The 22,727-nt window shown below is 40.3% G+C and overlaps 1 protein-coding gene across 3 annotated transcripts in view; it reads right to left on the bottom strand.

Annotated features, from left to right (window-relative positions):
* The window catches only part of LOC111862915 (cysteine protease ATG4B), a 36,390-nt gene that overhangs the window by 5,159 nt on the left and 8,504 nt on the right, over window positions 1-22,727 (bottom strand). For all 3 annotated transcript variants that reach the window (XM_023848759.2, XM_023848760.2, XM_023848762.2), the window contains exons 2-7: window positions 17,059-17,237; window positions 16,145-16,309; window positions 11,487-11,664; window positions 9,590-9,669; window positions 3,330-3,496; window positions 2,419-2,497 (exon numbers count right to left, since the gene is read on the bottom strand). In XM_023848759.2, coding sequence (XP_023704527.1) covers window positions 2,419-2,497; window positions 3,330-3,496; window positions 9,590-9,669; window positions 11,487-11,664; window positions 16,145-16,309; window positions 17,059-17,176 — 787 coding nt within the window. In that variant the 5' untranslated portion in view covers window positions 17,177-17,237. The remainder of the gene's footprint in view (window positions 1-2,418; window positions 2,498-3,329; window positions 3,497-9,589; window positions 9,670-11,486; window positions 11,665-16,144; window positions 16,310-17,058; window positions 17,238-22,727) is intronic.

The raw sequence follows: 22,727 nt of genomic DNA, 5'->3' as shown, positions 1-22,727 counted from the left end.
CTTCTTACATATTCAGGCCACAAAAAATCGAATCAAATCATGTTAATGTCATTAGTTGTGAAAGGGGAGGTTCCATTCTTACAGTTGCATGCCCATTCAGCAATGAGGCCAAACACAAAAGAAAAAGGTATGAATGTTCTGCAAACACTTTCTGACTTACCCTCTCTGATCTTTCTTCGGTACTTTATCAATAAATGCTGTGACAGTCTATTCACAGACCAAAGAATTCAGGTAACCAAACAGCAGCTGCTGAGAGCATCTGCTTTCTGTACTGCAGGCCACAATATTTGAGAGCTGGAGTACATGGTCACATCTACCATCCGCCCAACAACACTCTATAAACACTGGACTGCTGCATTAGGAATAAGGCAACCAGAACTCTTCAGGTAAACTTTCTAGGGACCTACAGGCCTTGGACAGGAAGAAGTGCTGGCTTGCAGGAGGATTACCAGCTGGCCACTGGCCGCTGGCCACTGTCCGCTGGCCACTGGCCACTGTCCACTGAAGCACTATCTGCATACAAAGGGCATGTCTGAAAGTGTCACATGCAGGAAATGTAGGCAGAAACAGGAATCCTAACTGGGTGAAAGGTTTTCTTCTGCTACAGTGAAATTTTCACTACATTGGGGTCATGCAAAATTACATCAACAAACTGTTCACCTTCCTATAAGACTTACTGCACATAACTGCATCAAAGTAACTCCATTACATAATTGTTTCTACACAAATATAATTACATAATCAACAGTAAAAAGATGTTACCCAAATTAATTAATGACATGAAATAAACATAATGGTTGAGTGTGAACAATTTCAAGCAGAAATAAAAGGTAAATATTGACTGCTGTTTCAACACAATCACATTAAACTAAGGTACAAGTTCTAGAAGGAGCACACAGTAGTGTGGCAGGCTGAGACATTATGCTACAAGGTGGAAGGTCATGGGTTCTACACCTGATGAGGTGCGTTTTTTCAATTTACCTAGTTCTTCCAGCTGCACTATGGCCCTGAGGTAAGCCTCTAACAGAAATGAGTACCAGGAATCTTCCTGGGAGTAAAGGGCAGCTGGCATGTAAGGCTGACAATCTTACTGCCATCTATGAGCCATCTAGAGAAAATGTGGCAGCCTCAATGTCTCACAACCCTATGGGCCTTCATGGCCTGTTACAGGGATAGCTCTTTCTTTTTTTTAGTTTTTACAAGTCCTTGAGCATCCAAAATTTCCCACATTAAATGCAGGTTATTTACTAAATTGAAATTCAGCAAGTGAAAAAAAAGAGTATAGATATTTCATAACCAAGTGGTCACGAAAGACATCTTTCAACACTTTCTTCTCCTTACCAGGTGGTCATTACAAACATTTCCATTATCTTTTGTCCTAAGCATGGAATTTGAAAAACATTTTTCACAACATCGTTCATGACCACCTTGCTTCCAAAAATATTTCAATCACTTTTTTCTAGAGCACATGGTCTCCCCTACTGGATAGTACCATGTTCCTTTGGTTCATCCAATCGCAGCTTCAGGTCCCAATCACTGCCCACTGTCAGATCTATACAAAGGCTGATGAAATCTCTCAAAGATACTGAGAGGAAAACATGCTCATGGGTTCTGTGGAGCCCACAGCCAAGAATGACTGAGCTGGTGAAAGCCAGCAACAATTTAGCCCAAACCAAACACATTAACTATGAAGATGGCCACTGCAATGTTTGCCAAAATGTTGGAAAGCCTTTGATATTCTCTTCAGCTTACTCCTAAATGCCAGTTACATTAAACTCCAGCCACAAACACCCAAGAATATGCATACGCTCCTTCTGACACACCATCCCTCAAACATCATGGCATGCAGTACAAAAGATACTCTACCTATGAATCCCAATGTGGTGCATAATTCATCTGATAATACAGCCACTGGTAATTAAGCAGGGTATCAGTGAGTGTACACAAAGGGACGGAATTAGAAATGAAATTTTCGGAGAGAAATTCGGAACTAAAAATTTGTTAAAAAAGTCACACAAAAAATATTACAATCATTTGGCCATATGAAAGGAGTTGCTCAAACAAGAACACTGCAAAGGGCATTAGAATTCAAATTTATAAGAAAGAGATCTATGGATGATCCAGAATAAGATGATCCAGGCAGATGTTGGAAGATATCAAGAGGAAAGAGCTGGCAATAAACTGAAAACAAAAAATTGTGGGAAGAAAAAAAGATTGGAGAAATTTCATCCATCTACCATTACAAAAAGAAATGTGGAGGGGAGGAAGGGAAATAGGAGGAGGAGGCAGAGGCAGAGGTGGAGGAGTAGGGAAGACGAAGTATTCTACTCTGGAATGTCAAAATTTTTTATTTACTATCCACATAAAATCCTGTTACAGCTATATAACACTTGGTATATTCACTCTGTCTGCACTTACCGACACAACCTATGAAGTACAAAGCATGGTTTGGTTTCCCACCTATCACTCCCAGCGACTGCCTGAATGTGAAACAAGTCTGCAAATTAAGAAAACTTAACGTCAATTTCAAATAAGAGATTTGAAGTTTTGACAGCAGTGAAGACTCACAGTGTCTTCTCTCCTGGACTATGACACAGTGTAATTTGGTAGATGGGGACCAACATCTGAAGAGAACACTCTGGTTCTATGTTCAGGCTTCCAGCATGAAGACCAAGGCACTGTGTTCCTCTGACACACTGGTGCCCACATGACAGACTACTAGAACTTAGTGCACTGGCATATCAGTAACACTCTAGACTCATATTTGGGAGGTACTTGGTTTGAATCTTAGCCAGAACATCAGCTATCCTGAGATTTTTCATATTTTCCTAAGTCCCTCAAAGCATGAAATAGTATTTCAATCAGGCCACAGCTGTAAAACAGATGACCCAACACTTATATTTTTTTCTGTCTTATTAAAACTTTAAAAGGTCAATGAATAATGTCTAAAAATGTATCCATGTATGTTATAATATCTATAGGTGCTCCTTTTGTGTGCACTAGGTTCACTGGATTCAGCATCAACCTGAAGGTGGGCTCGGGTTTCACGGACTCTGACCAGAATATTATGCATGGCCATAAGTGCAAAGTCTCATTTCAAATGGCTGAATATGTCATTTCATCTTAACACCCAAGGGCAGTTTCTGTCTTGCTTGGTTTACATTCGGAGATAGGGACAACTGAGGTTGATAGGTTTCTGTACCTGAGAATGGAGACAGAGAGCAATCCCCAAAACACTGTCTCAAATAAAATTAGGATGAAGGATAACATCCAGGACATATCTCTCCCTCTGTCTCAGCTTTTAGTGGTAAAGTGAGAATTGCTCTTACCTTCAGACCCTGGACATAAACTGGGTTAATTTCACTAAGTCCTAGTCTGAGGGGTACAACAAGAACAAGTGGTTTCCAGCTCCTGTCCACTGGGTGATTAGAGCTCTCCTTGCCACTGGGCACCAAGCTGGGTTCATGGTGTGCACTTGCAGACTTGCAAAGTTGCTCTACAAATAAAAGAAAGTTCACAAAAACATCTGCACCATTTTGTGTCTTGTATAATTTTCTTTTACCTCTTCCACCTCCTTAGCTTTGGAGCGTTACAAAGTACTGAGTGTGTAAATGCTTCGGCATAAATAATAACCAAATCTGATAACACATGAACCAGTTGGCTGGCAAGTCCCATCACAGAACCACATACTGAAAAATGCCATACCTGACAGTGGTAGGTGCAACTGTGCATAATAATCCACTATATCTCTGAGTTATGACACCCTGAAGATGGAGACATCAGTAACCACCCATCAGACTACACAATGTCTTAACCCTTTGGCGCAGTCATTTAAATTCCGCGGCCGCGTCTCCGGCGGTAATATATTCAGCCGGCCATTTAAATTTTGCTCGAAAATGATTTATTCATCTTTGTTCTTAAATTCTATGAGATAGGAACATGAAACTTTCACTAAAATGATCTTAAAAGGTGGTTTTATAACCTTACCTTATAATATGGGCGCCCTGTATCTCGGCAATGGAAGCAGCTTGTTTAGTATTTGAGCAGTGAATGGTACGCCTTGAAGGATGAAACTTTCACTAAAATGATCTTAAAAGATGGTTTTTATAACCTTACCTTATAATATGAACGCCCTGTATCTCGGCAATACAAGCAGTTGGTTTAGTAGAATCTGAGCAGTGTAAGGAAGGCCTTGAAGAATTCGTATAACCCAACGGTGCCCCACATTCACCGCTCCAATATTGTCTTTTCTTTTGCCCTTTTTTTTAACCACACATCTGTGCGGCCTTCTTCTTCCCCGTGAGGGGTATAGTTCAAGGAAATGTCTTTCCGTGACCCGTTTAGTTGCCAGGTCAGCTGTAGTAAATTCAACGTTACGAGTTATCATAACAAGGGGTTGGGGCTTCTGCGTTTCAGATTCCAACCATTTTGGCTGCCCCAGATGTCGTAGGGGTGACCACAGAATTCATGAAGTTATTCTAAGAACTGGCTGGTATATAGTGAACGAAAGCAGAGCTTAGCTGGCTCAAAAAAAATATTTATGGTCATCCCTCGAAACGACCACCAAGGTCAGTACGATAAAATGGCGTCAACTGGAGCGATAATACATGAAGGAATGAGTTCTTTTCCCTCCCCCACACACATCCGTATCGTCTCAGGGGGTGACCACAGTGTTCTGCCTTAATTCGTGACGTTTTTCTAAGAACTGGGTGCTATATACTGTGCGAAATCAATCGATCATGCAAGAATAAATTTTTGGACATCCCTGTTCTAAGAATTCCAATTGAGTGTGTTAGTGTGGCCAGCTCAGGGCAATATGATATTATAAACACACGTCTCTGCTGTTTATAAGTTCATAGGAAACAAAACAGGCCTTTCAGAACAGTAGAACGGAGGAACCTCTCCCAAGAGCAACAGGAACTTTGCTGCAAGACAGGCATATGTAACGATGATTTAGCGCAGCTAAACTCGTGGATTATTATACTCTGAACCACTGACAACAGGCCAGCGAAAAATCTAACAATCTACGGCAAAACCATCAATTATTATGGGCGTTATAACATAGGTGTGCAGCTGGACGAAACCACGCCAACGGGTTAACCCAGAAAGCAAAAACCTAAACTTTTTTGGCCATTAAAATCTAAATTCATACAAACCTTAACCAATTCTTGACCAACATCATCTCCGAGATGAGGCTGTGCACTATCCAAATAGTCATACTGCATCTCCAAGACAGTTTAAGTTCATTTCACTTTGTAATTCTTATAATTCTATGTAAATTATATATATTAAGAAAACCACCTTTTATAAAATCTACAAGAGGTATAATATTGTGATGTGTTGCGCTATGGTGACGTAACACTTTCGGAACATTGCCGTTGCTATGGTAATAGGCAAGTCATCACCCCGCCCCTTTCCCCGCAGTGACATAACATGGGACGCCGCAGTTGCTACGTAGCCGTAAACAACTTCCAACAGCGTTGCTAGGCTATCGGCAAACAGGCAACCAGGCAACAAGGAAGTAAGGAATTTTCCTGTTGCCCAGCTGAGGTTTTATAAGAGAACTACACTGCCTACGAAGACAGTTGTTGTTGTCAGTTAAAGTGTAGCAGCCGCCAAAGGCAGTTGGAATCTAGCAGTTGTAGCGGAAAGAAGAACCGGACGCGTGTGTGATAATCAATGATAGTTTGTGATAACTGAGAGGGTATTGGGAGTGAGTAATTAATCTTTAAGTGACGGCCCTTTAAATTCCGGTAATGGCAGCGGGACGGATTTGATTTAAATACCCGCAATTTTAAAGCAATAAAAACTGTAATCATTTCCTAAAATTGCTGTGATTTCTACAATTTTTGTGATAAACGAACCAAATAAACGCTGTTTTTTTCTAGAAAGAATGTAGAATCAGATATTGTAATTTACAGACTTTATAAAATGTGTAAAAATTTTTAGACTGATTCCAAGTAAAAAATTCCCAAATTTATCGTCTCTCTACAAGAATTCAGAGTTCTTGGAACGAAGAATGCTGTATGTAGAAGTTGTAACACAGCAGCGGATGGTTTATGTAGCCATGTTTAGTCTTGCATGTCTCGAAAGATTATACACGTACGTCATTTCGGTATGCAGAGATGTGGGGTGAGTATCTATTCGTATACAAGAACCCTGATTGTTTATTATCGCTTGTTGCAAAACAACAAGCTCTCTCTTCTCACTCTGCTGGAAGTAGATTATAAGTACTTTCATGGTTAGCATCGTAATACTGCCAAGCAGTATCAAAAGCGTGAACCAACCATTGCGCTGTCTCGTTAGGAAGACGCTGACATATTTCAACTCATAAACGACTCCGAATCAGATTGTTGTACATTCAGTTCTGAGAGTGGCGTTGAGGAAAGTGAATCAGAAATTGATTTCGACGAAGACCCATCATCTTGGTCGGCAACCTGGGGACCACCACACCAGCATGGCAAGAGGAGTGTGAATAATTATTCAGGTGGAGCTGTGGGCAAACTGTGGCAAACAGTTATAGCATCTGTCGTCGAACCTGGAAATGGACAAATAAACTATTTTTCCATCTCCTGGATCTGAACAGTTACATCCTGTTGTCACACAGAGAATTTCGTCTCGCTCTTGTGCGGAACATGCTGGAAGGGGTCCACCTCGCCATCAACGGCCCAGGGGTCGAACCCCTGCCGTTTTATTGGAGATATCTCGATTATAGGAGGCCAAACCACATCACTGGCCGACTTCCTCTACTTCGCAATTGAGGTGTCGTGTGTGCTTTTCGCGTGGGAAACGAATAACCGTCTAGACAAAGTGTGTGAAGTGCGACGTCGGACTCTGGATTTCTGGATGTTTCCAAGATTTCCACACGAAGCCAACTTCCGTCAGATGACGCAGGTGGGAAGACAGACAACTTATAAAGCTGGTGACCAAAAATCATGTAAGTAGAAAAAGAATTTATAACTTAAAATTAGATTTTAAAAAGCCGGCCGCACACGTGGACTGCGTGACGACATATGGCGTCATTCATCCCCTTGACTTTATTTTCATGACGCCATATGGTGTCGCTCAGCTCTTAAAGGTTAAGTTGCACTTGTTTAGCTCTCGTACTGTGAATACATGTAGGCTACTGAAGATAGAGTGAATAGATTATTGTGCAGGGTTTTTAAAGTGTGTAAAGCCGCAACTGTGTTATCAGTAATTGTAGCCGAGACTTGTAGGTTGTTAAATAAACCAATTAACAATCTGATGGCATCTTCAGTGGCAAAAACACGTTACAATATGTAAGTCCTGTGCACCTCACTGGCTTATAAGCTGTAACAAACCACGATGATCAGTCCTGGCGTTCAAAACATGTTAGGTTCTTTGCAATGATGTGGTTCTTAATGCTTGGTGAATTAGAGATTATAATCTGCTTTAAACTTACACCACACAAAGACCTCAAGCTTATTCTGAACTTGTTCCATATCTCACAAACCACACAATCCCCTTGAGCTAGTTCTGAACTTGCTGTACAATATTGCATGAACCACACAATCCCCTTAAGCTGGTTCTGAACTTGCTTTACAATGAGCATGAACCACACAAACCTCTTGAGCTGGTTCTGAGCTTGCTTTATAAACTGCATGAACCACACAAAACCCTTGAGCTAGTTCAGAACTTGCTTTGTAATGTGCATGAACCACACAAACCCCTTGAGCTAGTTCTGAACTATCTTTTTAAACTTATAGTCCATAAAATGTTTCATCTATAATGCAACAATCGATAACACTGCTTCATACTGTGACATGTTGCGCAACAGAGAACCCCCCCCCAACAGCAGTGATGCGGTGGGTGAGTCAGCGCTCCGTCATCCCCCCTCCGCACGGTATCGTAACCCGCAACTCGCAGTGACGTAAGACGGCATGAGGTAACAGCATTGCTATGTAACAGGCCCACACAGCCCCTATATAAGAGAGCTGTGCTGCCTGCGAAGTTAGTTGTAATGTGGCCATCGCCGAGTTCAGTTCCGAGTTAGTTCCGAGCAAGCCTACGAGTGAGTGTGTTATCAACAGTTCTCCAGTCAGCCGACTACAGTTGGAGTATAGCAGCCGTCGCAGAAAGAAGACCTGGACGTGTGTGTAATTGTGTAATTGGGAGTGTGTGATACAGTGATACATAGCTCCCGTACTGTAAACGTGTAGACTACTGAAGACAGAGTGAACTGATTTGCGAATAGGGTTATAAATTGTGAAACCCCGCAACAGTGTTAACAGATTATTGTGGTTAGGGTTATAAAGTGTGAAACCCCGCAACTGTGTGATAATTAATTGTAGACGTTACTTGTAGGTTGTTGAATAAATCAATTAACGATCCGAACGGCGTCTTCAGTAACCCAATACGCTACAATACTTTAATCCACACAGTGGTTTTTATGTGCGTAAAATTTTATTAAAACTATTAAAATATATATGCATTATTATAATGCTACATGTTTCAGCCATATAAGGCCATCATCAGGCAACACTTATATGAGGAATCCTAATGCACTGCAAGCTAATCAATTATCATCCCTTTTATTACTTTCCTTTCATTTTTGATGTTTTCTTCTTCATATTGTCATGTGCAGGGAGTATGCACGATGAAATGACGGGTTTTAGTTTGGATGATTGGATTTATTAACAGCTTGGTTACATACTCGCTCTTAATCACACTTAAATGCATGCAATACAGCGCTATCGCTGATTTACACAATTTCCAGTTCACCATTGCACACACACTAGGATTCTGTCTTCCACTAGTCGTCTCCTAGCAACAGATCTCTATACAGAAACTGTCACTTCAAATCACTCCAAGTATTGCATATAACTAAAGTCTTCCAATCACATGCTAACACTTCACACAACGAACTTCCTGTGGCTGTCACTTAAACACTCAAACACTCTCAAATACTCCCGAATACTCCCAAATACTGAAATCTGTCCTGTCTGTAACTGTCGTTATATAGCTTCCCCACTGATCACACAGAAAACAGCCTATACTGTTGGAACGTGTTTACCAAGGGATTGCATAGCAACAGTCGCGGCACGGACTCCACTGAAAGCCAGTTACGTGATAGCTACCACTGTTGTGGTGTGACATCATTGCACCTGCGTGGAAGTCTGTTTACTGAACCATTGCCTAGAAGCAGGTTGCATAACCTCATTGTTCCACTGTTGTCAGTGTGTATCACGTATGTGTACTGGTCCATTACCCAGCAATGCTCTGGTAATCCATGTTACAATATCTTTATGTACAGTTAGTACAATCAAGTGCGCACTTGATTGTACGAGCCGCGGCGCGCACTTGATTGTACGCACTGTATAATGGTACATATATATATATATTAATAGTTTAATAACATCTTACGCACATAATGACCACTGTATGGATTAATGGGTGAATCAATGTTATTGACTGTTGCATTATAGGCTGAACATCTGATTGACTATAAGTGGAAACTCACTGCAACAGGATGCATAAATATAATATTGCTTTATAAACTACATGCACCATACAAACTCCATGAGCTTTGTCTAGTGATACTGAGCTAAGTCATGTGCAAATTACTTACTTATTTCATCTACAATAACAGTATTGTCAAGTGCTACATGGATCACCACTGAGCTCCATTCATCATATATAGCTAGTTTCCTGAAATGAAGGGATTATGTATTCAGTTCAATGAAGATTAACACAGCATTTACCAATAATGCATTTGGCAATTCTTCAATGCATATCATTAAGTCTTGCCTATCCTGCGTCAGAGGGCTTTCAACACTGCCAATTTCCCATATGGACACAGTGCTGGGATCCTTCTGACACCACATGTGAATTAATACTCTGACTCGCAAGACCCATCTGCTAAGAATGCCTGATGGTGGTATGTGCAGTTGTACAGAAATCCTCATGTTACTTTCCTCAAATTTCATTCATACAAAGGGACCACAACATGTAAAAGCCCATTCTTTCCTCTAAACATCAGCTTGTCTCACCTGATGCCATCTATTAACAGAAATTGGAATATGGTGTGCAAAGGGTGCAGGAAATACAAGGCTAATGACAAATGAACAGAGAGTTCATTTCACAACAGACCAATGCAAAGCCAAATATACTGGAGTCATTCATTCATTATTTACAGATCAGAGAAATTAAGCTTACAGATGAATGTACAGTGTGTAGACAGCAATTAAATGCCAGTTGTAACATCTACACTGAACTGCAGTGATGGGTTAACTTTGGCACAAGGTGGATGTGAATGGTAAGTATCATGCTCAGCCATTTTGTCCCGGGGAACAAGCCACCTTCTAGTACCCAATGGTTAGGGGGGATGTGTGGGCCCCAGAGCCAGTCTGGAAACTGTTGTAAAAATAAAAATCTCTTACCCCAACCATGTATCGAATGCTGACTCATCACTGATCTAACATATTGCTTATTATTATACTGGCTGAACTATCTTGGCTCCTGCTCCATCTAGCGCTGAGTTTAACTATCTGCGTGGACCTATAACTCTACTGTACGCTAAGTCTTCATTGCATGTAACATAATGAAGCACATGGACAACATTACTCATTCCCCTTAACCTTCTTTTGTCCATTTTTGGGTTATTATATGCAATTTCTACAGATGCATATGTTCTTAACAGATTTAGGCATTGGTTTCAGTAACACAAATCAATCAGATAAGATGCAACATCTGAAAACTCAAACATCAAATTATAATTGTCTGTCAAATAACTCTGTACTGTGCCATCCTGTTGCATGTCATTTATTTTCACTTCTTGTTCATCGGGTCACGTGCAAACTTATGTTAAAATCTTTCGTTCACGTTTCTTTAAATTTAAATTTATTTTTGACATCATTGGTGCAATACTTGTTTCAACCAATATGGTTATCCTCAGGTGCTTTGAGAGTTTCTGTTCAGAAGCACTGTATTTCCAACAACAAAAGTAATCCCGAAATATACCCTTGCATATATCCCGAAGTATACCTCATGATGACCATCACTCAAAACATGTTGTTCACCAGTGATGTGAAAAATAATTTTAAAAATTAAGAAAACATTAATTTTAAGATTATAACACAAGTTTGCATGTGAGACAGTGAAGAAAAATTAAAAATATAAGCATCAAAGTCTCTTTAACTGCTTAAATGTGCATTCCTCACTCACAGAACGTCGACCAGAACTTTTCCCCAACATCTGTTCCATACAAGTGTTTGTATCACACATATTGAACAGTTTAGAAGGCAGAAACTCTTTGCACTCCATCTCACAGCATTGCTGAACTCACTTCCAGATCTGGTCTTGATACGCTACAGGATACACTTCACATCCACATATCTGGCTGTATTATGTTAACTGACTGCTTAAAGTAGATTTCAGAAATGTAAAGACTATTTTTGCTCATCCAGTATTATACTTATAGCCCAAATTATAAGACAAAGTGTCTAAGGGACATAAAATATGCTTACTTCAGCACTTGTGTAACTGTATTTGGTCCAAACCACTGTCCCACTTCCTTCCCTTCAGACGCACCCATCAACGCTATCTGATGGATTGAATACGCTGCAGTACGGCGATCTTCAAACATGTGCAGAATTTGAAGATATGCTGTGTTCCTTGTCTCTGGATCCCAACACCAGTCTCGACCTGTTTAATATAAAATTCATATAGAAAAGTTTTGTCAGTATTTCTTTCCAATTTGTACAACTTGTAGGTGAAGATGTACTTTGAGCCAGTTCTGATACATGATTTTTCTATGTCAATAAGGTTGGGGCACATGGTAGCACAGTTGGTTGAGGCACTATGCTACATGCAGGAAGGTCACAGGTTCATATTCTGATGAGGTCATTGGATTTTTCAATTGACCTTATTCTTCCAGCTGCACTATGGCCCTGGGATCTATTCACCCTCTAACAGAAATGAGTACCAAGAATCTTCCTGAGGGTAAAGGGCGGCCGGCACGTAAGTCTGACAACCTTACCGCCATCTGTGAGCCAACTGTCTAGAAAATGTAGGAGCCTCCACATCTCACAATCCTATGGGTCTCCATAGCCTGTTACAGGGATAGCTTTACTTTTTACTTCTTTATGTGAATAAGATTATGGGTGGCAAAGTTTCACATGCTCCAGATTATTACACATGGGTAAGGAAACTGAAGTCAAATTCCCCACTTGCTTGATTCCCTTAGCACAAATGATTTTGGAAGGAACATGAATAATAGTGTTGCCAGTCTCACCTGAATTATAGTTTCTATTAGCAGAGGACTTGTGTTTTGGTTTCAGATCCTTCAAATTAAAATAGAAAATGCTTTCACATATCCATGATTAAGATTTGTCACACAAGTATGATGACAGTGCAATTTTCTGAAGTTCCTGAATCACGCACTGTTGTCCTTTTTCAGTTATGTTTTACACACTGTAATGCTTGTTCTGTGGCAGCCTTCTAGAAAGACGACAGATTTCTTGATAGTGAAGTTACTGAGAAAACTCACGCCATAGCTCAAGCTGTTAGTTGCTGGCTTCCCACCGTGATGGCCTGGGTTCGATCCTGGGTCTGTTCAAGTGGGATTTGTAGTGGACAAAGTGGCGCTGGGGCAGGTTTGCTCCGAGTACTTCGGTTTCCCCTGCCAATCTTCATTCCACCAATTCCTCTACAATCACTATCGCCTATCATCTGGGGCTGGTACAATAGGCCAGAGGTGGCTGCAGTACAAGGGACTTAGTCCCACCCCACTAGCAATAAAAAAAATACTGAGAAAACTGGTTAAATTTTAGCATTAAATCATGCAAATTCACTATGCCGTACCAACCGCCATGATCCAAAGAACAACTCGGGATAACAAAGGAGATCAACACACAAATTCAATGGTTATTTTAAGTCAAATGTTAAACTATTTATACAAAAATGAAGCATAAAAAGTATATTTTACCTCTACTTTTCATTCTCCAGAAAATATAACCATTTTCATGCATAAATGTGTAAGAAACATCTTGGAAAAAATTCTTGAAATAGTTAAAACTTTTAATACACTGTAAACAGTAAATAACACTGTACCAAATAAAGGCACTACGATACTATGATCACAGTATACAAATCTTATATCATGTAGTAATATTTCACATTTATGTCTATAAATAGGAAAATGAGCCAAGTTACAACTACCTTCACCTACTAAACTAATTGATGGGTTCTGCAGTAATTGAACCCTTTCCCATGACTTTAATTTCCAACTTCACTCCTACAAACGAGCGTAATGTTCAGGATGAAAGAGCCAGACTGGTTCCACAATAATCATCACATCAAACCATTCCTATTATGTAACAACAGCCTTACATAATTAAATGCAAAATTGAATGTCAAACAGTTCATGAAACACATACTTAAAGGGGCCCATGTTTCTGTCTCAGAGGCTGCAAATTAAACATGGTAAAAATACAGTGGCATTAAGACAAAGGCCATTGCTAGGCAAGGACCTGCAAACAGCAACAGAGGAATGGTATATTTTGTGCAGTCCATGCCAAGATGTTATAAGCAGAACAGTTAATCTGTCAGAGTCAGTTGAGCTGAGTTGAGTTGATATGAGTTGGTTGGTGAGAGACTGAGTCAGTTTGTCAGTCAGTTTGTTAGAGAGCTGTCGAGGTTCAGCTGTTGCTGTGAAAAGCTGGTAGCTGAGGCCTGGGATAGTTTGGAAACCCAAAGGAAGGGGAGTGCCCACCTTTGGAGCCACTACCTAGCAACAGCTACTGAAGACACAACTCTATGCATGTGCACATGTGCACGTGTCATGTGTCGTGTGTTGTGTGTGTGTGTCTAACAGTGAATTCTAAAGTGTAGTCATATGCTGTTTCAAAGAGTCCAACAAATCCAATCATCAGTCTAAAACCTATCTACAGTCATACTCATACTATAAATGATAAAACTGTACCTATATTATGTGCAGATGACACTAGTTTGTTAGTTAAAAGTTCAAACTATGATGATCTCTGTGTACATAAAAATAATGCTTTTCATAGTATATGTGAATGGTTCAAAGTAAACCAACTTTCTATAAATTTCAACAAAACCCACTACATTCAATTTACAGCTAGAAATAAAAATCCTAAATCTGAAATAAAAATTGTATATGATAAAAAACAAATTACATCTATATCCAATATTAAATTTCTTGGAATATTCATTGATTACATAATGAGCTGGAAATACCACATTGAGTATATTTGTTCTAAACTAAGTGCACTCTGCTACAAATAAGATCGCTTAAACCATACACGTCCATACATACCTTAAAATGGTTTATCACTCTTATTTTAATTCTATTATAAATTATGGTTTACCCTTTTGGCGTAACTCACCCCGAAGTATAAACATTTTTAGAATGCAAAGAATATAATTAGAATTATGATGGGATGCAGAAGGAGGGATTCGTGCAGGAACTTATTTAGAGAATTAGAAATCTTACCAATGGCATCTCAGTACATACTATCTCTTATGCTCTTTTGTGATAAAAAACAGAAACAAATTCATAGTAAATTCAGAGATTCATAGAATAAATACCAGACAGCAAAATAATCTACATCAGCCTCTTGTAAATTTGAGTAAATACCAAAAGGGAGTTTACTGTTTAGGAACAAAGGTCTATAATAATCTACCACAATATATTAAGGATATATCAAGTGACACTAAGAGTTTTGAGGTACAATTAAAACAATTTTTATATTTACATTCTTTTTATTCTTTACAGGAATATTTTGGTTATAAATCTTTTTAAGGTGCGAGTAGTTGTCTTGCTTTACAATTAAAAGAAGACAAGGTTGTGAGTCTGTGTTCTGGTTTTTAGATGCTTATTTTAGATATACACAATTTTTATATTACTGTATATTAGTTTTTATTTCAATTTATTATATAATTAATGTATGTTATACAAAACTCAATAATTACATTATGTTTTAACCATTGAATTTTTAACTAATAGACTTGCATAAAACTGCACAAATTGTATAAGATTTGCCATTACTTTTACTACTAAAATTAACATATTTATTATATTGTACACGTTTATCAGTATTTTATACAAATGTGCATGCTATCGGATGACAACTGTAATCCTTGGTTGTGACTGTAACAAGGACGATCTCCACATCCGCATGAGAATGTACTCTCGACAGGATTTATGGAAGGTGAATAAATGAAATATAAAAATATGAAATACAATATACAACTGTCCTTTGATGAAGTCACAAGGCAGCACCCTGGCAATCAAAAGAGCACCAGCCCTATCCTGGACCACAATGGCTCAAATACAGCCCTGTTCCCATCACTTACAAATTAATACATGCAAGCATTTAGAAAAGAAGCAAATTGATAAAGAAAAATATTGTGTCATTTAGACCTGTTGCTAGGTAACGACCGCGAAATAAGCAACTATACATCAGCCTTTGCTAAGTAATGGCTCTGCAAACAATAGCTACTGTTAGACAATGGCTGAGTAGCAACCACGTGGGCACCCCAACAGACACAAACACAACTGCACAGCAACACTGTTTTCTGTGCAGCCAATGTCAAGATGTTATAAGCAGAACAAGTCAGGATCTGCAGAGAATCAGTTGGTTGGTTAGCGAATTAATTAGGTAACCGCTGGGGTTCAGCTGTTTTGAGCTGTTGCTGTGAGAAGTTGGTAGCCGAGGCCAAGGACACGTATGGAATCAAAAGGAAGGGGAACGCCCACCATTGGAAGCTAATACCAAGCAATGGTTAGTGAAAATTAACAAACTGAGAAGATCTGATGTGTCCTAAAGTAGTTATGAGTGGTAAGAATTCAATAAATCCAGTCATCAATCCAAACAGTCATACTATAATCATGACAATATTAAACTCCTGCCATCTACTGTCCCTGTATATAAACTACTAGAGCAGAAGTCAAAGAATATAAAGAACAAAGTCAGAGCAGACAGCAAATGATTCCAATGTGGCATCAAATTTGTAAAGCTGCTTCTGGAAGTCTTCCAAAAGAGGATTGGAATGTGTAAAATTTATAAATGAAAACTTCCTTATCCTCTGTGTGAAATAAACACATAAGAGACAACTACCCAACACTGCTTCAAGACAGACAAAAATCAATTCCACATACCCAGATGAAGACAAGCTAGGGCTTGAGCAAGTACCATCTGTCCACAGCGAAGCATGCATCCCCAGCCTTTATCTGATGTTAGCCCTGTATCCCCAATCTGTACAAAACCACGCCGATACGTGAACCAGAACTTAGAGCGAATGTCCTTGCGTATAATCTCCAAATCTGAAAAATTATAAACTGAGTTTAAACGGTACCTCAACAACATTTTAAACACACTCTAACAAACAAACTCACATCCAAACCAAAGCTTCATTTTAACCCTTACTTGCTCAGCCAGACTTTATTTTGGGGTCATTTCCTAGAATTTCTAAGGCTTCTGTATGACTGAAGTTTTGTGTACAACATATGATTCAAATGAACACATAGTAGCAAATGAACACACAGTAGTGAAGTTGGTTGAGGCACCATGCTACAAGCTAGAAGGTTATGAGTTTGATTTCTGATGAGGTCACTGGATAATTTCAACTGATTCAGTACTTCCAGCCACAATATGGCCCTGGGGTTAAAGGGCGGCCAGTGCGTAAGGCTGACAACCTCACCCAGTATCTGCAAGCCAACTATTTAGAAAAAGTGGGAGCCTTGACATCTCACAATCCTATGGGCCTCCATGTCCTGTTAAAGGGATAGCTTTACCTTTACGTGAGTCAAAAGACTACTTCAGTTCTTCTATAGGTGACAATGCACAATATTTCATCTGCTGGCATCTGTCAATAAGGAAGCGAAAATTGAATGAAGAGAGCTAAAATTGGCCTATAAGGAAACCCATGTTACTGTAGTAGTGCTTAACAGTACAGGTGTTCATAGAACAATGCTACTGTAGCACCACTTAGAAATCCCAGCATACACAGTGTAACGCTACTATACCATATAGTGAGAAACAATGAAAAGATTAACTACAAAACTGCAATCACCATCAATAGCCCTGTACTTTTTCCCAAGTACCCAAACTGGATCTTTCGTATGTGGAATATCATCTGGATCCAAGTGACCTGCTTCCTGTGTCAAGTAGGCTTCGAACATCATATCCATCTTCTCAGTTTGTATTTACAGCTGGTCCAAAAAGAAAGTTTTAAACATCCTGGTTAGGTATCTGTAACAATGTAAACACTGAGATATGTTAAAACATTCTTGATGTACAATATTCCACCAGCAATCACAGATTTCAAGCAACCACAGTATACCAAAAACATGACAAAACAGATACCTCAAACATCTGAATGAAACCAACAGCTTGTTATACATTTTTTAATCTGATCAATATCAATCAAAATATATCTAAAATGTATTCAGGCTTTGTGTCAGGTAGTAGTCGAGTCAGTATAGTGACTGGCTATGGGATGGATGACCAAGTGGTCAGAGTTCAAGTCCCAGTGGGGACAAGAATTTTCTCTTTACCAAATCGTCAAGACCAGCTCTAGGGCCCATCGAGCCTCATATTCAATGGGTACCAGGAGCCCTTTCCCAGGGTGTAAAGTGGTCAGAACTTGAAAATGACCACTCACCTCCAACTAGTGCCGAGGTCAAGAAAATGTGGGTCTACACATCCACTCCTCCCATATGCTTTACAATTTTACGTTTTTTAATTTATACCTTAATTTTGATTTAATTACAATTTGTTAATCCAAAGCAGTTTCAGAATTCCCTGTTTAAAACATCTTTGGAGGTGCCTCATCACTGCCATCATCACATAGTGATACAGATTATGTCATTATTAGAATGTTACTGGTGAGCACCAAAATAATCATAACATAGGTACCGTAGAAGACACAGGGTTCTATTCCCTACAGACGTTTCAGAGCATACAGGTGTACACATGTAAAAGCTAGGGAAATAATAGTAGATGGTCTGACAGTATTTGGAAATGTACCAGGCTTCAGTATGTCAAAAATTATGAAACCAATCATGAAGCATATAACTGAGACTCTTTCCCTAAACAGAATTAACTGGTTGGTCTGTGTAGCTGAGAATGTGTTTCCTGTGAGGTACGATCTGAATTCTTATACATTTTTGGGGGAAAAAAATCAGTCTTTAATAGGTTAATACCCACATGCATATTTTTCCTGCATCATCTCAAACTCAACATATGGACAGACTTACTGAAACGTTTCCCACTTCTGGCTACAGATTCCACATATACTTCCTCTGCTGATCCCCTCTTATGCCTTATACCACAATTTCGCTGTATGTATGCATTACTGACAATGGAAATTTGTTCTCGGCAGCAGTTAAGGCTGCAATGCTGAATAAAGCACTGGCACTCCTTTCACTGTTGCCTGGTGGTCCATTCCGTAACAGTTACTGACAACAATGACTCATCTATAGAGATGATTGAATTGCTACATGAGTGGTGTACTTAGTACCAAAATCATCGTTCCATGTCAGTGCAGTTTAGACTGTTGCCTCCTAGGTTGTGACAACATATAGTTTTGTACATGGATACTAATACAGTAAAACCTGGTTATAGCAACATCGGTTTCTGCGACACCTTGTCTATTGCGTCACATATTCAATGGTACGAACTAATTCCTCATAAAGCAACTGTTTTTATACCTTGCTTAGTACGACATGCACAAATGCATCAACCTCGTATGTAACGTCATTTTCATTCCTGAATTTCTCTGATATGGACATTGAACGTAATTTAGAAAGTGTGTATTGGGCAAGTAACAGGAAACAGATGAAGATAACTGATTATTTTACTCATATCTAGGTACAGTAAGGCACAACAATTGATGTAATCTACTGTAATTTGGTGAGTAGGCCTACCTTTAATATACAGTATTAGTGCGGTGTGTATTGTCAGTGAAAAGCGCTGTAATATGTCTTTGATATTACACATTTGGGCAATTCCACGTTAATGTTACGTTAGTCTGTACTTAACTACGTATTTCACTAAAAAATGCAACATTTTAACTCGGTTTTTGGTAGATTTTTACGTGACTAACATAAGGCTACTGTGGAAGTGCCCATTTCGGTTACAACGACATTCGTTTATAACGACACTATTTTTAGGTCCCTTTGATGACGTTATAACCAAGTTCTACTGTACTTTGCAGGAACATACTGCCTCCATCTTCAGGGTCAAAGTGAGTTGACTGGGTGTAAATAAATTATATAGGCAATGTGATGGATGGCAGATACTAAGAACTATGGGAGGGGAAGTCCCACCCAGTTCACTGTTCCAACTGGCCCAGACAGGGTCCCATCTCCTCCCTCCCTCCTGTGGCTGTGTGTGACCACCCAAGTAACATGTTTTACTTCCTCATCCTTAAACAACAGTTCTCACAATTCTGTTTCACCGGTACTACCGGCATAGACAAAGCTCTATCTTCCCTCCCCTCTCATGGTTCTGAGTGACAACAAACCATGTCACCCTTCCTACATAACCTGTTTACCTTCTCATATCATTCAGTTCAACCCTGAAGAAAGAGGAAACATGTTCCTCCAGAGCACAAAAGTGTGACAACTTACAAGCCCCCAGTCTGCAGAAGCACAGGCATGACAATGGCTCAGACTGTAGTGTCAAATGGTAGAATGACTGGGAGGAAGCAGCTGTATCCTACTTTAAGTTGGAATACAATTTATGTACACTCCATACATCCTTCATAGGCCTATGCCATGGATTTAGAACATGTCATAATACATAAACGATAATTTTTTCCAATACAAATATAAACATAAATACAACACTGTAACAACTATTTACAGACATCTCCTACTTCACAGAATTACACCACAAGAATTATATGAAAAAACCATTATCATTATTACTTAGATGTATTTATAACTCAGAATTCTTGATTCTATGGAGCAGGAGTGAGATATGAGATACTCTTTCAATTCTGGCTTAAACATTTGATTTCTTTCACTCTGGTTTGTCACAATAACAATATCATGAAAAGTTAAACAGTTCCATCCAGTGTGACTGATGAAGATTTTCCTTATTTCAATTATTTATGCCCTTACATCAAAGAACCCTATTCTCGAGAACAACAAGGAGGCACACGTTCCGCTCCCGTCAAGAGAAATAATAAGAGGGATGACACGAACCCACTTGGTTTACGAATTCCAATAGAGTTTTAACAAACCAATTATAAACATTTTAATATACTGAAACAGCCACTGTAGTTGTAAAGACTTTATCTTTTATATCCAATTGCATATTATTAATATTATATGTATACATTTTAACTTTCAGAACATATATTGTAATAGTAACTTCCAAATGTATTGATGGAAAGGTGTCCCTCTGATGATGGTCTCTGAAGACCGAAACATGTAAGGGAATAAATAATTGAAATAAGGAAAATCTTCACCAGTCACACTACACAGAACTGTTTAACTTTCCTGGCTTAAGCAGTTCTCTACTACTATTCAAACATCTGATTGCTGGAGTAAGATTGCTGACTAACTTAATTCCAGGCAGCCCGGGTTTGATCCCGGAGTAACTGTGATGTTTTTATGTCACACGTTACACTTGGTAGTGACACCATCCTTGGTGAGGTTGGCTGAACCACGGCTGTCTTTGGTGAGGACACATCATGGACCAGGGATGTGTTGGGACACAGCTTTAGGACACTTCCTCATGGTCCCGCCGGGAAACAACAGCCCCCTTCCAGGGCTGGCGGCTAAGTTCTCATAAAGGGTGACGGCTTTATGACCAGAGCCTCCCGTGCGGTGGCATAATGACTCTTGGATTTCACTGCAGTGTACCTGGGATGAATGTGAGAGAGCACTCCTATGGGGGTGGCTTCGGCTATTGGAGTTGTCTCCCTAGAGTACCAATAAGGTGCCACAAGCCTTAGGGCTCAACACCCTAAAACGGTTTGACCAACACATGTGGAGGGGTGGAAATTGGGGAGCTCATAAGCTAACCCCAGGGGCGACTTTCTCATGTGGGTTGCCCTGGTTGCAACCTCATGACTAACTGGTGTCACACTCCCATTGATCATCTGGGATACCCATCTCCCCCCAAACAGGCACACTTGGTCCTGGAGGCTTGTGAGGGTTTCCTTTACTACAGAACCAAACCACCTAAGCCAAGGTATGAGGCATCATGCTGAGGGCTGCATGGCACTGGGGTGGTAATTAGCCAGTTTCTTTAATGATCCCCTCCAGGCACCAGGCAGCACCCCATTGTATTTATGCCTTCCACCCGTATGGGGCGCTGCGGGTGGCGACCTTTTAAATCCCCAAGACTCTTGGGACCAAAATGAAAGGAACCAAAAAAAAAAAACTGGTCATAAGGACCTTAAACTGAAGAGGGACCCCCTTCCAAGGGGATCCCTACAAGAAATGCTTCAGCTGGGGGCTGGAAGCTCTGGTGAACCACTAAGGGACCCAGGTGCAGCCAGCAAACCTGCTGTTGAATTTTCAGCCAAAGGCAGGGACGAACCAGTGGTTTGAAACCTACCTGAGGTAAAATGAAAAACTCTATTAGGAGTCAGTAGTACTGACATACCACTACAGGGGGCTAGTACCTCTAGCATACCTGCAATAGGAGAAGGATTGGGATACCTAGTCGCTGGAGTAGGTGGACTCCTTCTAGCAAAAAAAGCCTTGTCTGCATGTGCCAGATGGAAGTTGAAAACGGCAAGAGCTGGGGCAAGCATAGCAGGAACTGGGGGCAGTCAGCAACCAGGAAATGCAGGCTCGTCCAAGCAGGGAGAAACCCCTACCGGTACCTTTAAGAGGCCAAGGTCAGAGGGCAGTACCCCTACAGAGACGGCCATAACTCTGAAAAGGCCCAGGGACACTAAGGGACCAGGGACTTACAAGGATGCTCTGACCAACTTAAAGGTAGCTATCTTCAAGGAAACTTATTCTGAGGATAAGATGACTAGAATTCCATTCTGGAAGCACTGGGGGAGGTGTTACATAGGATTCCAAAGGGAGAACTACCACACCTGAAATCCTACAGACTAGTGGGAGGTGCACTTATTCATGCATGCGCCGACCAACAATCTGGTCAATAGCTCACCAAAGCCATTGACCACAGGCTGGAATCAGGGGCCAGGCTGAAGGCTACTGATGCCAGAAACCTGCCCAAGCCTGTTAAAGTGGCTCTCCAGACTAGTGACAAAGTTGCCCAGAATCAGGAAGAGCTGCTGAAATGGACTGCAGACCTCAATCTGGGACTTCATACTGAGAACTGGAGGGTACTCGATAAGCAATCTGAGTTGAAAGGCCAAAGGCTCATCTTATTCATAGACCGGGACTTCCATACTATCATACAGAGGACCCGTTACAAAATATTTACAGGCCTCTCACAGGGGACTGTTAAGGTGCTGAATGATCCTGAGGATCAGTGCCGGGCAGAACCTGCGTCAGATACAGCATCATCCAACTCGGTCTCTGAGGGGGAGGGGGATGATGTATCCACTCACTCAGCTGACCAGAAGAGAATATCTGATGAGAAGGAGACAATCCCTCCTCTCGTCAACCCGACCTTACCAGATCAGGGACCTCCCTCAGAGGAAACCAGGTCTGATAAAGTAAAGGGGGCCGTGGAAGAAGGTATTTGGGAGGACACCTTTCCCAGCATTACTGCATGAACACACTACATACATACATACATACA

This window comes from Cryptotermes secundus, unplaced genomic scaffold (genome assembly GCF_002891405.2).
Source record: "Cryptotermes secundus unplaced genomic scaffold, Csec_1.0 scaffold582, whole genome shotgun sequence".
Taxonomy (NCBI): domain Eukaryota; kingdom Metazoa; phylum Arthropoda; class Insecta; order Blattodea; family Kalotermitidae; genus Cryptotermes; species Cryptotermes secundus.
This window is presented reverse-complemented; position numbering and strand designations above follow the sequence as displayed.